This window comes from Myodes glareolus, chromosome 5 (genome assembly GCF_982192425.1).
Source record: "Myodes glareolus chromosome 5, mMyoGla1.1, whole genome shotgun sequence".
Lineage (NCBI taxonomy): Eukaryota > Metazoa > Chordata > Mammalia > Rodentia > Cricetidae > Myodes > Myodes glareolus.
In genome coordinates, this window is record NC_142030.1 from 65,465,690 (window position 1) to 65,483,886 (window position 18,197).

The 18,197-nt window shown below is 39.6% G+C and overlaps 1 protein-coding gene across 1 annotated transcript in view; it reads left to right on the forward strand.

Annotated features, from left to right (window-relative positions):
• The window catches only part of Pappa2 (pappalysin 2), a 240,885-nt gene that overhangs the window by 79,093 nt on the left and 143,595 nt on the right, over positions 1–18,197 (forward strand). Inside the window, exons 3-5 of the mRNA XM_048421621.3 lie at positions 118–263; positions 14,630–14,923; positions 16,724–16,916. Of these exons, the coding sequence (XP_048277578.3) occupies positions 118–263; positions 14,630–14,923; positions 16,724–16,916 (633 nt within the window). The remainder of the gene's footprint in view (positions 1–117; positions 264–14,629; positions 14,924–16,723; positions 16,917–18,197) is intronic.

Sequence of the window (18,197 nt, forward strand, 5' to 3'; positions counted from 1 at the left end):
TCTCAAATGTATACTGGTGTCCTTTTGGCAACTGGAAACACCATGATAATACTAAAATCAGTCCCTGCCATTCTTTGCCCTTTGGTGTGACATTCTCTCTTTGTGCTTGCTCTCCAGAGCATACATGAGTGTGAAGGAGCTGAAGGAGGCCTTGCAGCTCAACAGTACTCATTTCCTCAATGTCTACTTCGCCAGCTCAGTTCGGGAGGAACTTGCAGGTGCTGCCACATGGCCTTGGGACAAAGAAGCCGTCAGTCACTTGGGTAAGTGACATGAACTATGATGGATAAAAGCAAGGATATTTGAGAAGGGTGCGTGAAAGTGAGTTGTGGGGGCAAGAAATACGTAGTCAGTGAATGAACGGCTTTATGTTGAGAATGACAGTTGGGTGAGTCTATAGAAATATTTCAAAGCAAAAACTAAGAGGTGATAGATCAAATACCCAGAATGCTCTAAACTGACTCTGTAATCTAGAGGCAGGCCATTCCTGATGGCATGGGCCTTTAATAGTAACTAGTAAGGATATTGGTTCAAAATGATCACATTTCAAGGGCAAACCTGGGCTACTTACAGAGCTTGTATCACCAAATAAAAAGTAAAATGAAAGATCACAATGCATTCATGAACTTTCAGACACTACTCACGACTGCATTGAGTCTGAATAAGAATGGGCTCACAACAGTCATACAAGTCTAGAAGAAGGAATCAGGGGGCTCTATCTTTCACTCTTAGATAGATTCATAGATAGGTGAGTCATTGCCTTCAGTTGTATATTTACTGGTGACACAACCAGGCTCCAATAGGTAGTCACAATCCAATGGTCATGTAGGTAACCATGGTTAAGATAAATGGGTCACAAAACAGTCATAAGTCTGGGATAGGGACAGGTAGTTGGTGGGGCTATTAAGGATCTGAGGGACTTTAGAAAGAGTATGGGGAGTAAGTAGCTAGGATGTAGCATGCACAGGTATAGAATTGCCAAAGAGCTAACTTCATATATTTAAAAAATGAGGGCTTGTTGTCATGATTCATGTGTATGATGCCAGGCATGGATGGTTGAGACAAAAAGTATGAAATATCACTACTTCAATTTTACCTTGGACTACAGGGTGAGATCCATACTCAAAAAACAAATAAAATTTTAAAAAAATCTAAAAACTAAACTGCAGCCACAAAACCCTGCATGCAAATAAATTGCTCAGGTAAGGTCCAATTTGCTGGATCCATTTTTAGTCTTAGATGGGCCTAAAAGGAAAAATACCACTAAGGTGTTCAAACTGTAAAACATGTTTGGTAGTGCTGTGTCAGGAAGCAGACAGGTCTCTTGCTTAGCTCAGACTCTCAAGGAGACTCTAGGAAATTCAGACAGGTTTCAGTCACATTTCCAGGATGGCTAAATAAACTGGAGGGACCCTGTGTTCTTCATGAAAGCCAGTGTGAATTATTGTAACCTTCCTGGTAACAGTGAATGTAGAGTGGATTGTCCTAGTCAAATAATCTAATCAATAGTGAGTTGGAGTGATTTGAATTGCTTCATCTAAAGAACAGTAGCAGAGCGGCCACAGAGCACTGTCACTGTTTTGAGAGATGTGTGAAGGGCTCTAGCAGCAAGGTACACTCAACAGGCTCTGGCTCTCAATCTCAAACCTCAAAAAGTGATTCTTCTGGTCTGTATGGGAATAAATCTGCTCATTTGACAAGAGTTGTTGGGATGGAGTAGATTATTGGTTATCTTTTAATTTTATTAGATATGAAAACAGAGTTAAGATTCATTCAATAATGCAAAAGTAGATAAGCTAACTTAAACATTAACTGCTTGATGACATCAGACCTGGAGTTTGCTTCAGACTCACCAGAAAGACAGAATTCAGGCCCAAGACCCAGGAAAACGGAAAGCTCAGAAGTGGGCCTGATGTCTTATTCATGATTTTTCTCTCAGAATATTTGCTAATTATTTAAGTATGCCTTCTTGGAGCCAAAATCTAGAAACTAAGTTCAAAATAACTTCTAAGAGATTAAAAAGTAGAACAGTGGTTTCAAAAGTCCCATAACAGAAGGAAAAGGAAATGAAGTTGCTGTTCTATCAAGGAGAAGGAGCTGTGAAGATTCTGTACACTGGGATAGAGGGGCCTGGTTATACTGGACTTAAAGTCCAACCAGAAACACTCTCAACTGATGTTTACAGCAAACTCTCCTGCCTATATACTTATTGCCCAACCAAAAGAAAGTATCTTCTGAGGAAGACAATATTATCAGGAGCACCTTATACAATTTTATGTATAATATCCAGCAGTCAATATAAAATCATTTGATTATCTTCAGGAAATGCAGTCAAATGACAGAAAATAAAATCAATTCAACAACAAAAACAAGACAATATGACCCATAGATTATTTAGGTATTAGAGATTTTAGACACTGGACTACTGCTTACACACATAACATAGATATGTGTGTACATATATATGTAATGTATATATATATTATTATATATATATATAATTGGCTAATATGTAAAAATACACAAAAGCTAGGGAGCTGGTTAGGAGATCTGGAATCTAGAGAAAATCATCAAGTGAAAAATTTAGAGCTGGTTTGGGGGAATTGTTTGTATTCTGTCAATCATGTTTTGAATAAATACTGATTGGCCAGGTAGGAAGTATAGGCAGATCAACCAGACAGGAAGTAGAGGTAGGTCAATGAGAACAGAATTCTGGGAAGGAGGAAGCCCATTCCTCCCAGTCCAGCCCAGATCACCGAAGAAGCAAAATGTAATCTGCCTGGATGAAAAAGGTACCGAGCCATGTGGCTAATTTAGATAAGAACAATGGGTTAATATAAGCTACAAAGGCTAATAAGTAGCCAGAGTTAAGGGGCCAATCAGTTTATAACCTATGTAGACCTGTGTGTGATTTTCTTTGGGGCTTGCTGGTTGTGGGAAACTGGATAAGACATAAACCCCAACAAACAGGCCCCCTCATGTCACATAGAGCTAAAAAGTAGCACTTAGTAATTCAAACTTAAAAATTAGTAGAAGGCTAATGATAAAGAATTAAAGACCTAAAAGAAAATTCTATAAATCGAAACTTAGAGAAGAAAATGATAAAAAGATAATAATTAGATTATTTAATTAAAAATTGCTAGAACTAGTGTTCAAAGAGATAATGGTTGACTACTTTCCAAACAGACAAAAGTTATCAATTTGCAGATCAAATATATTTTATAAATTCCCAGCAAAATAGGTTCAAAGAAGATTATGTCTAGGCCATGGAAAAACGATGAAAACCAGAGACAACGAGAAAAACCTTAAAATAAAAGAGTGGAAAAAGATTTGTTAATGAAAGGTATGATAATAAGATGTAATAGCTCATCAGCAAAAATTACATGACAAGAAATGCTGTGTATTATGAGGTCATTTAAATGTTAAGGAAAATAATTAACTTAAAATTCTAAATTTGACAGAAATATCATTTGAAATGAAAAAAATGTAAAATATTTTTAGACAAATAAAATCAGAGCTAACTTATACCAGTGCTGAAAGACATCCTGAAAAAGTTTAGGAAGCAATAGGAAAACAAGTTTGCTTAGAGACAGAGAGATGTAGAAAGTAATGGATGATATTAAAGAAAATAAAATTATCATAAGCATACAGCAATGCCTTTACCTTTATATACATGTAGAATTAAAATATAACAAAAATATTACAAAGGACAAGAAAAGCAGTACAGGAAATTAAGACATTTAAAGACCCCCATTTTTCTTTGTTCAGAAAAAGCACTGATTTTCACACATCATTTTAGGTATAACGCTGAGACCCATGTTGTAATGTATAGATTTTTTTCTGTCTAAAGATTGGTTGATTAGTAAGATAACAATGAATGAACAAAGTGAGGCTGGAGTCATGGCTCAGAGGTTAATAATGCAGACTGCTCCACTGCAGAGCACCCAGGTCCAGTTTCTAGCACTCACGTCCAGTACTATCAACAACCTGTAACTCCAGCTCCTGGGACTCTGACACCCTATTCTGGACTCTGTGGGTACCCACATTCATTTGCAAATAACTACACACACACACACACACACACACACACACACACACACACACACTCTTTCTTTTATCTAAAAGAAAGAAACTTCCTCTGCATATACTGGATTTTTGGGATCCAGTCTGTTTGGATACTCACCTGCCTGGACCTGGAGGGAGGGGGGAGGAACTTGAACTTCCCACAGGGCAGGAAACCCTGACTGTCCTAAGGGACGAAGAGGGAGGAGGAGAGGGAGTGGGGGGAGTGGGAGGGTGTTGGGAAGAGGGGCGGAAATGGAAACTTTTATAATTTAATAAAATTTACTCTAAAAAAAAAAAGAAAGAAACCTCTGAAAAAGAAAACCAAATATAGTGACTACATTAAACATTGAATGGACTTTAGGCTCAAGTTCAGACTAAAAGGTTGTCAGACTCACAATAAACCCTATCACCTGATGTTCCAAAGAAAGAGACAAATGTTAAATATAAGAACACAAATAGTTAAAGTGAAAGTATAGGGAAGTAAAATAAATTCCATGCAAATACCCAAAGGAAAACAGTATTCTGACATCAGATGAAGTGCACTGTTAGATGGTAGTATCAGAAATAAATAAGGCTAGTTTTATGAAGGAGTAAATTCAATTAGAAGAAGTAATTGTGATGGATTTGGATTTGACCATTAACATGCCGTGAAAAAATATTCATCTATATAAACAGACAAATCTACAGTCCTAGCTAGTGGTTTTAAGTAATTTTCTCAGAAAAGATATAACAAATAAATATTCAGTAGACTTAAAGAGATTTGACAGATATAATTAAAACTTTGATTGAATTATCAGAATCAGACTGTGTATTTACACAGAGCATAACACATGATCTTTTCATATGCCGTGGAAAACTTATCAAAGGAGTTCATGACCACAGGGTAATTTCAGAGGATGGAAGTCATAAAACTTTCCTTTCTCATCTCATTGTAAATAAGCTAGAACTTAAATAATAAGGCAATAAAAATGAGGAACCTTCCTGAGTATTTAGAAATTAAGCAATGTACTTCTAATTAAACATAGGCCAAATTATAGTGCTAACAGGAAGCTATTTTAAATGAAATGATTATAACAACATGCTATACAAAATTGCGCATATGGAGACATAAGCAAGGGAAGCTTACAGCTTTGTTTATTAGAAAAGAAGAAAGTCTGCATAACAAGACAGCAAAATGTAGCAAATTCATCTCAAAGAAGGAAGGCATAGGGAAGTATTAAAATCAAGAGAAGAAATAAATTTACTATTTCCAATTGAAAAGAAATTTCTATTTCCATTAGAAAAAAATTAATAGAGCAAAAGGTTTAGAAAAGAAAAAACAAGTCACAGGAGAAGTGGATTAATAAGTTCCTTAAAAGAGGAACTTGTCATTAAAAACAATGACAGAAAGGGAATTTATTGTATCATAAAAAAAAGAAAGTGATGGGCTGGGTGTGATGGTGCACAGAACACTCAGGGAGCAAAGCAAGGCAGATAGATCACTGTGAATTTGAGGCCAGCCCGGCCTACGGAGTAAGTTCCAGGGCAGCTAGAACTGCATATAGCTTTAATAGACAATAATTGTTTTCAATTATTGGAGCAGTTGTCTACCCACAGGGAACCGAAAATGAACCTTAGTCTGAACTTTGTAACTAGGAGAGAAATTAAGTCAAGGTAGAGTGTAAACTTAAGAGTAGAAAGTATAGAACACCTAGTAGAAAATATAGGCAAAAATCACTGTGACAGGGCTAAGCAAAAAGTGCATATATTAGATACTAAAAGCATGGTTTAAAAAAATAAAAACTCACCAGTTAGATTCCAGCAATATAAAAAAAAATTTGGCTGACAAAGAGTCTGCTAATATGCATAGAGAAACACAGGTTTGTATAAAATAATAAAAAACACATCTGGAAAATAACTTCTATTTAGAACACACATATCTCAAAACTCAATAGTAAGATAAAAAAAAGACATGGTATAAGGGATATGCAGAGATAAAGAATAATCACAAGAAATAAAATTTCACCTCTTTAATGAGTAGGGAAATGCAAGTTAAGACTATAATGAGGTATTACTACACAACTTTCTAAAGAACTAAAATGAAAACTTACCATAGTAATACTACATGCTAGTGAGGCTCTAGGAATGATGGGTCTGCCATACTTGCTAGTGGAAAACTGAGAATGACACAGCCATCTTGAATAATTTGCAAATTTCTTATGATTATAAGACTGCTAGGTGGTAGCGCACACCTTTAACACCGACACTTGGGAGGTGGAGGCAGGTGGATCTCTGAGTTTGAGACCAATCTGACTTACAGAAAAAGTTCGTGGTGCTGGGATTAAAGGCATGTGCTACCATGCCCACCAAGGAGGAGGGTTTTAATGGTGCTGGGTCTGTATTTTGAATGTGGTAGTGGTTATATGATTGTATACATGTGATGAGCTTACAGAGAACTGCACATACACACGTACACACACAGGTGTAATAATTTGTCTGTAACATCTACACATAAGGAGAAAACTGGGCATACAGGATGTGTTCTGTGGATGCTACAGGCAGAGGGACAGATAGATAAGTTAGTGGGGAATGGCATTTCAGTGTAGTGACATCAGAAATGTTTGTAATTTAGTGCCTGAAATTTTGACTCACAAGGGATTGCAAAAGCAGCTATGGATATTTCTATTTTGTTCCTAAACCTTGGAGGAACAAGAGTGCTTTCCTGAAATATGGTTTTTCCAATGTGCATTTCAGGACATGGGCTGACTAGTTCACAGCTCTGATTGAGTCTAAATTGTTTGTGTATTTTTTTATGGTTTCCCATTCAATCGTAATTGTGATTTAAAAAGAAAACACCAATGCAGACAGCTGCTATGACCATGGTCAAGGAAGACATTGCAGATTTTCTGAACAGTTTTCCCAAGAGTCTAGGTTGGGTTATGTTCGTGTCAGTGTGCAACAGTGTTGAAGGTGATCGCAGTGACCTACACATTAGCACACCAGCCTTAAAGTTGAAAAACCAAATGCAGTTTCTGACGACCAACTCTTTCATGTACCATCCACCTGTACTACGGGATGGTATGCGAACTGGGAACTAGGCTGGAATTTAAAAACATACACACACACAGACAGAGACACGAGGATATGGGTCATCTTTGAAACAAGAATGCCAGGAATGCCAACTTTATTGTGTTCAGAGGTAGCATATACAATGCTCTGGCCATGCCCCAGCTCTCAGGATCTTTCAGCGGCAGTCACCAGAATTCATTCCCCTGTCTTGTGCTCATATTAGTTGCAAACACAGGAAAACAAGTTGTTTTTCTCAGGGCAACTGCAAGCAAGTTGTTTACAGGAAATTCAGGGATCTGGGGGTCCATAGCCCCCAAACACTTCCACTCTGTGGGAAACCTCAAGGTTCATCCAGCTTTACCATCACCACCAGTTCGACAGTCTACTCAGACTGTCATATCTGAGTATCCCTCAGAGAAAAACTGTGAGGTGTCTTGATGGACAGCTGGCAAATCCTGGCCATACTTAGAAGAGGTGGGATGAACTCTACCTGGCTCCGGCAGTGCTTTCAAAACTTATCTTTTCTTTTTGTGCCCCACAAAGATTTCCAGAAATTTCTGTGCTTCGTCACATGTTCTTAGAGCTACATGAAAAAATTTAATCCACATCCAATTAGTAGCAAGCAGCACAGCACTGATAACTCACTTTAATTATGAAGTGCTGGGTATTTTTTTCAGTCTAATTGCTATTTCAAATGGTTACTTTCTATAATTAGACAAAAATTGCATTGTTTGATCATTAGTGATACAAATACACAGAAAAATATATTTCAGTGAGATAAGTGTGGTTCCATACACCAAGATTAGCTCTTCTGTATGTGGGTAGGTAGTCAATATGACTATAATTTAACATGTTAAATTATCAGTTGTACTGCTTGGTTTATTTACCTTGGCATACTGAGAAATCTTTTCTATAAAGTCCCACTGTTATGGCTGCCCGGATGTGAACTGAACAAGGATGACACCAATGAACATGCCAGAGTGGATGGGGAGAGACCTCGGGGGTGTCAACACTACACAAAGATCTCTAGTGACTGAGGAGAGCTAGGAGTGGATGACGTGTTCTTCCACAGGGAAGAGCACACCAGCTGGTCATCCAGTGCCAAATGACCAGCCCTGAAAACATGCATTATGTACTAGTAACAGAACACAGACTAAACAGGTTAATTTAGGAATATGTATATATGTGTGTGTGTATATTTATGTTTGTGAGTGTATGTACAATAACAATCAGCAAAAAAGAGGTTATTATTTAAAGGACTGCAGCGAGGGATAGATGTGAGAGTTTAGACAGGAAGAAATGTAATTATATTATAATCACAATAAATAAATAAATAAAAGAAATAGACGAGGAAGCAGAAGTTCTGTTTGACTTTGTGAATGGTTGTGTCAAGGCAGAAACTATAGCAAAATCTGCATCAGATAGGAAGCCAGATCAGTTTGGGATGCATTGATTTTGGGGTTTCTCCAAACCTGCCTCCACAAAGGAGGAAGGATACCTTAGGAACGTGTAAGAAAGCAAAGGAGAGAGAGAGTCTTTCTGAGAAGCCACTGTGGTTAACACGCACTCCCACTGCTGAGAGGCAATGTTTGAGTAGCATTCTTGCCCTGTTAGGGGGAGTCTGCCACTGTGTCATAGGCTTCAGAGGGCTGTGTGCCAGTGTCTTCTATAGAACATTCTGAGATTACCAGCGACATACTCCAACGTGAGTGAGGCCCAAGTACCTTGCACCTAGATCATGAGAGTTTCAACAGTAGAGATTTCAAATGAGCCCAGACACTGTGACCTGTAGGAAAAGATGTTTTGAGTGATGAAGGGGGCTTCGACTTCATGGACAAGAAAGCTTCCTTCTATTTATAGGTTTCCTTGTATATAAAATGTGGTAATAACTGAAAAATTACCTAGCCTTTCAAAATAAAATTTTGAAAAATTTAGTAATCAAATTTAAATTTGATAAAATTTAGTGCTCACGGTCAGAGTGGATGTTTCAAATACTGTGTCTGTGGTTGTTTTTATGGTTGTTCCCTAGCTTTTCTACCTCACCTTTAACTGAGATGTCTTTAATGTCCTGGAAAGATGTTTGCTCTTTTTTTAAACAACAAAGTATGTTTGTAGAGGTCCAGCTACTTACAATGGGAGAGCTGTGTATGAGATCAAAGGTAGCTTCCTTCCTAAGTCACAGAACAGGGAAAACGATACAGGAAAGTTTGAGAGAGATGGCTCCTGCCTGGGACATAATGAGAACAAAAGATGTTGGATAGATTTTTCCTCGTACTTCATACCCTGATATTCAAGGGCCCTAAGAGTTTATATGTGTGTGGAATATATGATCATCTTTTCTTCCTTTATTGAAAATAGATTCATTTCTCATGCAATATATCCTGATTAGTTTTCCCTCCCTCTAATCTTCCCAGTTCTTCCCCACATCCCCTCCTATCCAGATCTACTCCCTTTCTAATAAGAAAAGAACAGAATTCTCTGAGATAACAACAAAATATAACAAAATAAAACATAATATGACAAAACGAAAACCATCTCATTGAAGTTGGGCAAGGCAAACCAAAGGAAGGAAAAGAAACCAAGAGAAAGCACAAGAGACAGAGACCCACTTGTTCAAATACTCCGAAGTCTCAAAGACACTAAACTGAAAGCCATAATATATACACAGAGAACCTGATGCAGACCGGTGGAGGCCTCATGATTGCTTCTTCTGTCTCTGTGAGTTCATATGAGGTTTTCTCAGTTGATTTAGAGGTCTTGTTTTCCTGGTGTCCTCCAACCACTCTGGCTCTTACATTCTTTCTGCTTCTTTTCTATAAGGTTCCCTAAGCTTTGAGGGGAAGGATTTGATAGAGGCATCCCATTTTCCCATTTAGAGTTGAGCGTTCCAATCTCTCTCTCTCTCCCTCTCTCTGATGTCAGGTGAGATGACTCATCTGTTAAAGGCTAGGCTCCACAATGAAAAAATATTAATAATCATTTTTAGTGTAAAGTCTTGAAAGGTATTCTCTTTTAAAACATATCTTTGCAATTGTTGAGTCCTTGACTAAAACACACACAAAATGTCTGGCAGAGAAATGATGCTCAGTGCATGCTTAGTGTTTTGCAAGGGAAAGCTTGTTATCCTCCAGTCCCCTGCAAACAACATCTGCAATCTAGACTCATCACATTATTTTTCTCCCGTGAATGCAGAAGTATTTCATAGCCCCCAGTCCATGACAGCTGGGGATAGATAGGTGTAGCAGAAAGGGCATGCAGACAAGTAAAAAATGACGCCACATTCTGTATTGTCTTCACCTACATCTTAAACACACAGTGTTTAAGTCATGTCTGGAACAAAGACTTCTATCCAATGAGAATACAAGCTGCAGAACCAAGACGTCACTACAAGTCTGAGAGATGTGTAGCACCTCACTGGTACTGTAAAGGTCGATGTCTCTTTCTAGATCCCATTGCATTCTTCTCTGGTCCCAGAGTCCCCATTCAGTTCTCCCCCTTTGTCTACCCGCCCACTCTTGTCATTTTCTTCCCCCACCTTTTCCCCAGAACACTGCTTCTTTGTACTCAAAGGCACATTTTTGCAAATTTCTTCCTTTGTTGTGGAGAGTATGTTTGGTGGAAGTGTATGGTAGCCAGTAACTGGAAATGATTATATAGATATCTACGGAGCAGCCCTGATCGCTCTGATTTATAAGCATATAACATCCAGGACTAAAAGTTTTACAGAACCATTTAAAAGCCATTTCAACCAGTGCCCTTTACTTCAATTGCTAAATTTCTTTTTAAATGAAATGGCTTTAGGAGTTCTTTTTTTACCATGAGCTCCTTCGGCGGTCTAGTTTTGGGTCTGGGGAAAACCAGTGAGAACTTGGGAACATAACATCACTCCGGAAGCCTGACTTTCCATGGCTGAGATTTGTCTTTTCATCAGCAACTTCTCTCTCCCTTTTCTCCTTCTGCAACATCCCCGAGACCACACAACAGCTCTGCCTTATTGTTTTAGCTTGTTCCCCATAATCAAAGCTGAAAGGCCTTTCTAGTAGGCACATCTGTATTCCTCCTGTGAGCCCATAAAGGAACAGCTGTGCCACACATGCTCACCAGTTGCTAAATGCAGAGAGCTCCATTCATTCTGTGCCACATTTCCAAGTTTGATTGTACCAGCCCTGCACTGAGTTCAGTTCTCAGTGCACGCATGCAAACATGCAGCACATATAAATGTAATCCAAGATCAGCCTTAATTTCTCTTTTGCACACTTAGTGAAAAGGAGGAATTTACTCAGTTGAGTCTCATTTCGCCTGGAGCTTCATACATTCTGACTGCAGAGGTACCATGGTCTATTTTGTCCTTAGTCACCAGGTGTTGATCACCTGAGATAGCCTCCTCATTCTCCTCACAGGGTCACAGGCTTGCAGACACTCGAGTGACTTAGGTGTCATTTTGTCTCTTTGTGTTACCCCTGCTTCCATTTAGCCTCACTTCCTTTCTATCCAGCCACTCTTCTCTAGGACACTTACTCAGAAATTCACCTCTAGAAAAGGGAAAATCCATCCATCTGCTATCAGATTGCATAAACCTTTCTTCAGTTTTGATACTCAAAAGATAGGGTGATCAGCTTTATTGAAGCCACTGCCTTCTACACATTCTCAACACTTACCTTTTATCTTCTTGCCTTAACTTGTGGGTCTTCTCTAGGCTAATGTGGTGGTGGCAATGTTGGCACTGTGAAGGTCAAGATGATGGTCTTTAGTTAATTTGTCATACTGGTGAGACCATAGTCCCTTCAAGACTTAGGTGACACAGACCCAGGGAAGCCGCACCCAGGAAAGTTTCTTCTACTTCTTTGCTCTCAAAATTCTGTTGTTTACCTCCTTGTAAGCTAAAATATGCAGGAGACTTTGGCATTCTATAATGATAGCAACTGAAAGAAAAATAATGAAGACTTAGGCAAAAATGTTAATGCTTTTAAAACTTTTCTCATCCATTCATACTGTGGTTTCAGTTTTTCCTGGGTCCTGGCATTTATTGGACTCGTTGCCATCTACATCATTCCAATACTTACCCTTTACAGAGTATGGCAAAAGAAAGGCAGGGTTGCATTGCCAGAACACTGGTCATCTGATGTGGGATCTCTTTCTGTATATGTGTTGCTTTTATTGGTTGATAAATAAAGTTGTTTTGACCAATGACTGTTTAGCAGAGTAAAACCAAGCAAGAAATTCTAACACACACACACACACACACACACACACACACACACACACACACACGAGAGTAGGTGGAGTCAAAGAGATGCCATGTAGCTGCATGGAAAAAGACGCTACCAGAACCTTCCCATTAAGTCACAGCTTCCTAGCGATGTACAGATTAATAGGAATGGATATCTTAAGAATGAATATCTTATATCTTAAGATATAAGAGCTAGATAGGAATACACTTAAGCTTTTGGCTAAGCAGTGTTGTAATATAGTTTCTGTGTGATTATTGGGTCTGGGCAGTCGGAAACAAATGAGCAGTCTCTGCTTACAGCCATCTCTAGGAGAAAATCAGTACAGAGAAGACATTACTGTTGGGGACAAAACTAGTCTTGAAATTACACTAAGACATGATCCCAGGGCCAGTCTGAGACTGTATCAAAGGATGACTCTCAACCCCGGAAGGCTGACCCAGGTCTCTTGATATTCTTTTTCTCAGGTACTAGAGACTATACTTAGTCTCGTCTGACAATTTTGAGGTCTAAAGAATGAAGCCAAGTCAAGTGTTTTAGTGATGGGAAAAGGAGGGAAGCAGGGAGTGACCTTTAATAAAGATGGCAGGTAGAAGTTAGGCCACTCAACAATCTTCTTATTTAAATCCAATTCAGAGTGATTTCCTGTTCTCTGAAACACCTGCCTTGGTGTCCTAGAGATATGGGGTGGGGTGAGTGGGAAGTATTGCTAGCTTCATGAGAGTAGGAGAGCTGAATGTAGAAGCAACATTCTTCAAAAAATGTAATATTTTAATAATTCTTTGAGAATCTCACATAATGTATTTTTATCATATTTATTCCCTACCATGCTCCTCCTTCGACCTCCTCCCAGATACAATCTCTATCTTACACTCCTCTTTTTTGTTTTTCTATATATATACACATACATACATACATACATACATACATACATGCATACATATAAAAACATAATTTAACCATCTGACTTCATTTATTGTTGTTCCTATGTATATGTTATCAGAGTTAAATAGTTAGTTTTGAATAGTCAATCAGAAGACTCGTCCCTGAGAAAGATGGATTCTCACTCTCTAAGAAGTTACCAATTGCCTGTACCTTTCCATCTAGGGGTGAAGCTCCATAAAATTTCCCCCACCAGTATTGGCATGTCAACTGGTGTTATCATTTTGCAGGTCTTGTTTAGGCAACCATAATGTTGAGATTTCATGGCTGCAGCTCCCCTGGCTTTTGAAGAAGACACTATATCGCAGCAGCTGTTCAGGTCCTCTGGCTCTTACAGTTTTTCTGCTCTTTCTTTCAAGATGTCCCCTGAGCCTTAGGTATTGCTGTAGATATTTCACATGAGGTTGAGTACTTCATGGTCAGTTTTTCTCTACATTTATGGACAGTTGAGGACAAATAATTATTTCAAATCATTTGTTCAACAGCTAAAGTACATCAAACATTTTTATTTTATTTGCTGTGTATATGTCCACATTCATGTGTAGAAGCCAGAGATTGATGTTGATGTCTTCCTCAATCATTCTTTACCTAAGGTTTTGGGGCAGAATATCTTATCTAACCTGAAACTCACTTCTGCTAGACTAGTTGGCCAACAAACCTTGAGGATTTCCCATCTCTACCTCCCTAACACTGTGCTGCCGCACCAATCTTATTCTCTCTTATGGGTGATGGGGACCCAAATGTAGACCCTCATACTTACAGATCAGACATTTACTGACCGAGTCATAGCCACAGCTCCCAAACACTTCTAAAGCACACCGATGTTAGTGTTATTACCCCTGCTTTACAGAGAGTGAAGCTGAGTTCTGGGAGACCAGATGGCTAATGACAGCTAGAATATAGAAGAGCTCGGTACCTCTCTGGCTGCTTCTCCCTGGATCCCAACTTCATGAGTTTCTGCTGATAATAATGACTCTCTTCCCCAGCTTTTAAAAACTCTACTCCAAAATATTTATATTTATTTTTTGAGGTTAGCATTTATAACTTTATTTTTCACTTCTCAGGGTGATTTAATGTACACCAAGAGCTGAGAATCTTGTCCCTCTCACACAGATATTTCTGGTAACTGGGTCTATAATGACCCATGACAGATATTAGAGAAATGTTTACTAATTAGTTCTGCCGGTATCCATAGAAAGAGGGAAGAACGCTGTTGGATACCACCAAGTCAGTTACAGACTTTTTGTAGAGGCTGAGATGGACTATTTGGGATTTTTGTCAAAGAATAACTAAGGAGGCTGCCATTCATCTCTTTCTCAAAGATGTTTTCCAACCTTCCATTTCAGGTGGTGTTGTCCTCAACCCAGCCTATTACGGCATGCCGGGCCACACCAACACCATGATCCATGAGGTGGGACATGTCCTGGGACTCTACCATGTATTCAAAGGAGTCAGTGAAAAAGAATCCTGTGATGATCCCTGTAGAGAGACAGTGCCATCCATGGAGACAGGAGACCTCTGTGCTGATACTGCTCCTACACCCAAGAGTAGACTGTGTCGGGACCCAGAGCCAGCTAACGACATCTGCGGTCTTACCCACTTCCCAGGGGCTCCATTCAGTAACTACATGAGCTACACAGGTATTAACACAGACTTTATGCTTTGTTTTGTCTTAAGGTCACGTAAGTGTCATTAGGAATTGGGAGGGTGTGTGTAGTTAAAGGGAGTCAGGGAGGTTCATGTCCCAGAAGGATATTTTGTGTTGGATAGTCCTTTATTTTCCATGTGTTTGAAGGATTTGACAAAAATGTTGAGGTATTGTGGTCTTGTTGAGTGGACTCTCTTCCATTAGAGTTTGAAAGTGAAACACATTTGTATCATGCATAGTTAAAATGGGACCAAGTCAAAACAATCCCCTTGAGATCTCTTCCAGGCTTTACAATGTGATCACTTTCATGAAGGCATTTCCCTGAAGACTGTCTAGTCTGACAGTGGTAAGTGACAGGTCTTTGGGTGTAGATGTCCCTTCAGCACTTTTACAGATAGTTAACAAATTGACTTGATTAACTGAGGTGCTTAAAACCTTTTATCTTACACTGTGAAAAAAAATCAGATCCTCTTTTACCAGCACAACATTGAATTCTAGCTTACCCTTCATGTACTTTAACCCAAAATGATTTTTTTTAAAAAAAAATGGGTACATTGTTGGTCCTGAGGAAAACTGTATTGTGTGGTCTTGTCCTTTTTGGGGAATGTCTCCTGGATCATCCACCTTACCAGTGTATCTATCAGACCTTCCTTATTTCTGGCAAAAAGTAACACTAAGTATTCTTCTAATAATGGGCATAATTATAATTAAAATTGACAACTAATTTGATTTGATCACCTATGCCAAGGATGAAGGAATGTTAATTTTTAGTTCCATGCTTTACTAAAAGGCAAATACCAGCCCTGCTCATGACTTTGCAGGTAAGAGAGAACAATGAGCTAGCTGGGTCTCCCTGTGGCCTCTTAAGATGTTTCCCTCCAAATTTCATTGTTGTGAACAATAAATTGAGTTCATCAGCATCAACAGCTCTTTTGCCCTTAGCCAGGACTACGTGGCCTTGGAGATGCAGCGTCTAGGAGCAGAGCCTCCTTAAGTTCCACCTTTAAGTGTGGCAGAGACAGTGTTGAGAAGCAGATGCAGGGTTTTTGGTCTACTCAAAATAGAAAAACATATGAAATAAAGATCACTCCTGTTCAACTTCATGGCTTGAATAATGAATACACTGATTTTGCTAACTCTGAAAGAAAGACTGGAGCCATCATTCCCATCCCTGAAGTTTCCTTGACGGTTCGGCTGCTGCTCCGGAGCAGCTCCAGTGAATATTCCTACGGCATGATGACAGGGTGAAGAGACCCTCTGCTGAAAACTGCCATCTTGTGGTAGACTCAAGACACCTCAAGTGACAAAGCACACTGCAGCTGTCAGTCTGGAACAGTGGCTCTCCAACTGTGGGGTGGTCATATATCAGATACCTTGCCTATCAGTTCTTTACATTATTATTCAAATCAGTAGTAAAAATTACAGTTATACAGTAGCAAAGAAAACAATTTATGGTTGGGGTCCCCACAACATGAGGAACTGTATGAAAGGGTTGTGACATTAGGAAGGTTGAGAACCACTGTCTTCAGACAATCCTATGACTTTATGAGCAGAGTCTCATCCTAGGATAAGCCGAGAATATAGTAATGAGATTGCTTCAGAAAAAAGCAAGTTCTATGTCTCTGCTATTCCTCTCCCTCACCTGACTTTCTAGAGAAGAAAGAATTTCTTTACCGAGTGTAATAAATGCAAAATGTGGGGCACTAGGAATAATGAGAATGGAGTGAGATGTTTGCCTTGCCTTGAGACCCTGGTACAGGTTCAGCCTTTGCATCTTCTTTTGTCTCCACAGATGATGAGTGTACCGACAGCTTCACCCCTAACCAGGTGGCCCGGATGCATTGCTATTTGGACCTTGTATACCAGCAATGGAGCGAAAGCAGAAAGCCCACCCCCATTCCTATCCCACCCATGGTTATTGGGCAAAACCACACGTCCCTCACTATCCACTGGCTGCCTCCTATTAGTGGGGTGGTCTATGACAGGTGAGAGGGGTGCTCCATTGTCTTGGAATCATTGCCAAACAGGGAAAAAAAACTATAAAATGAGGGGAATGCCTATTGGGATGTAAACATGTACAGGGCTGTCCAGGGACACCTCCTGAGCCTGCTCTGGGCTCAGCTCCTTAGCAATGCGCTAAGGGTGTCTCATGGGAGCCAGAGGCTCGTCATGTGTGTTTATACCACACAAGGATGGCCTGGCAGAATTGGCAAAGCATGGTCCATCTGTCTTAACCAGGTGTTCCTCTGCAGGGTAAGGCTTGCTTCTTGGACACTGGTGACTGGGGAAAGGGAAGCAGATCATGTTTCTTCGGTCAGTTCTTGGGTGAAAAGAGAAAGTGTGGGTGTATACAAACTCAACTCAGCATTTCTAATGCTGAATCTGCCTCCAGCTGAACCCTGTGGTCAGCCTGAGGGCCACTGTCTAGAGTGGTTACTCTCTGCTCTTACTTGCCCCCTCTACTGGCAACTAGTGCTTTTGTATTTTCCCCTCTGGGACTGCCATAGTAGACACTTAATACATACTCACCGAAGAAAATCACAGCACCTGAAGCCAGCTGTCATTCTTCTTCTGTTTACTTATAGAACTAAATCTCTGGAATTCTTTATTAGAGAGAGAGAGAGAGAGAGAGAGAGAGAGAGAGAGAGAGAGAGAGAGAGAGAGAGGATGCTGACAATGAGGCATATGGTTGAACTGAAAAGGTTCCTTTGACCCATGTAGATGTGGCTCTATGGAAGCCTATACCCAGATGCTAACTAACAGGAGAGCATCTTTCCCCTGTTACACGGGGACACTGTGAGACATCTGGCTTCACCTGCCTTGTGTAGTCCTCACAAGTGAGTGAGAAACTCCTTTCAAGACCCCACAACAGGTGTTTCTGGGGGAAATCCAGAAATGAGGAACACAGACAGATGAATGTTTGACTTTTATGCTTTCTTTCCCATTTAGCAGGTAAACATCTACTCTTTAATTTTTCTCAATTTAGTGCCTTTACTAATTATTTTAAAATAACCCATTAGGTCCAGTTAGTATTGTCCACATACTCACAAGTGTAGGGCCATAGGACAGTGACTCTTCTTCGTACAACAGTTCACTATGACTATCTGGGTCCAGCGAAGGAACGAATGGCCCTGGAGCATGTCCTCACACACTTTGGATTTAATGAAAGCCTGGGGTTGGGGCAGATAAGGAGAGATGAGGACACAGCGGGTTATTTTTCAAAGTGAGAGTCACAGTTTCTTGAAAGCTTCATTCCGTGACTCGCA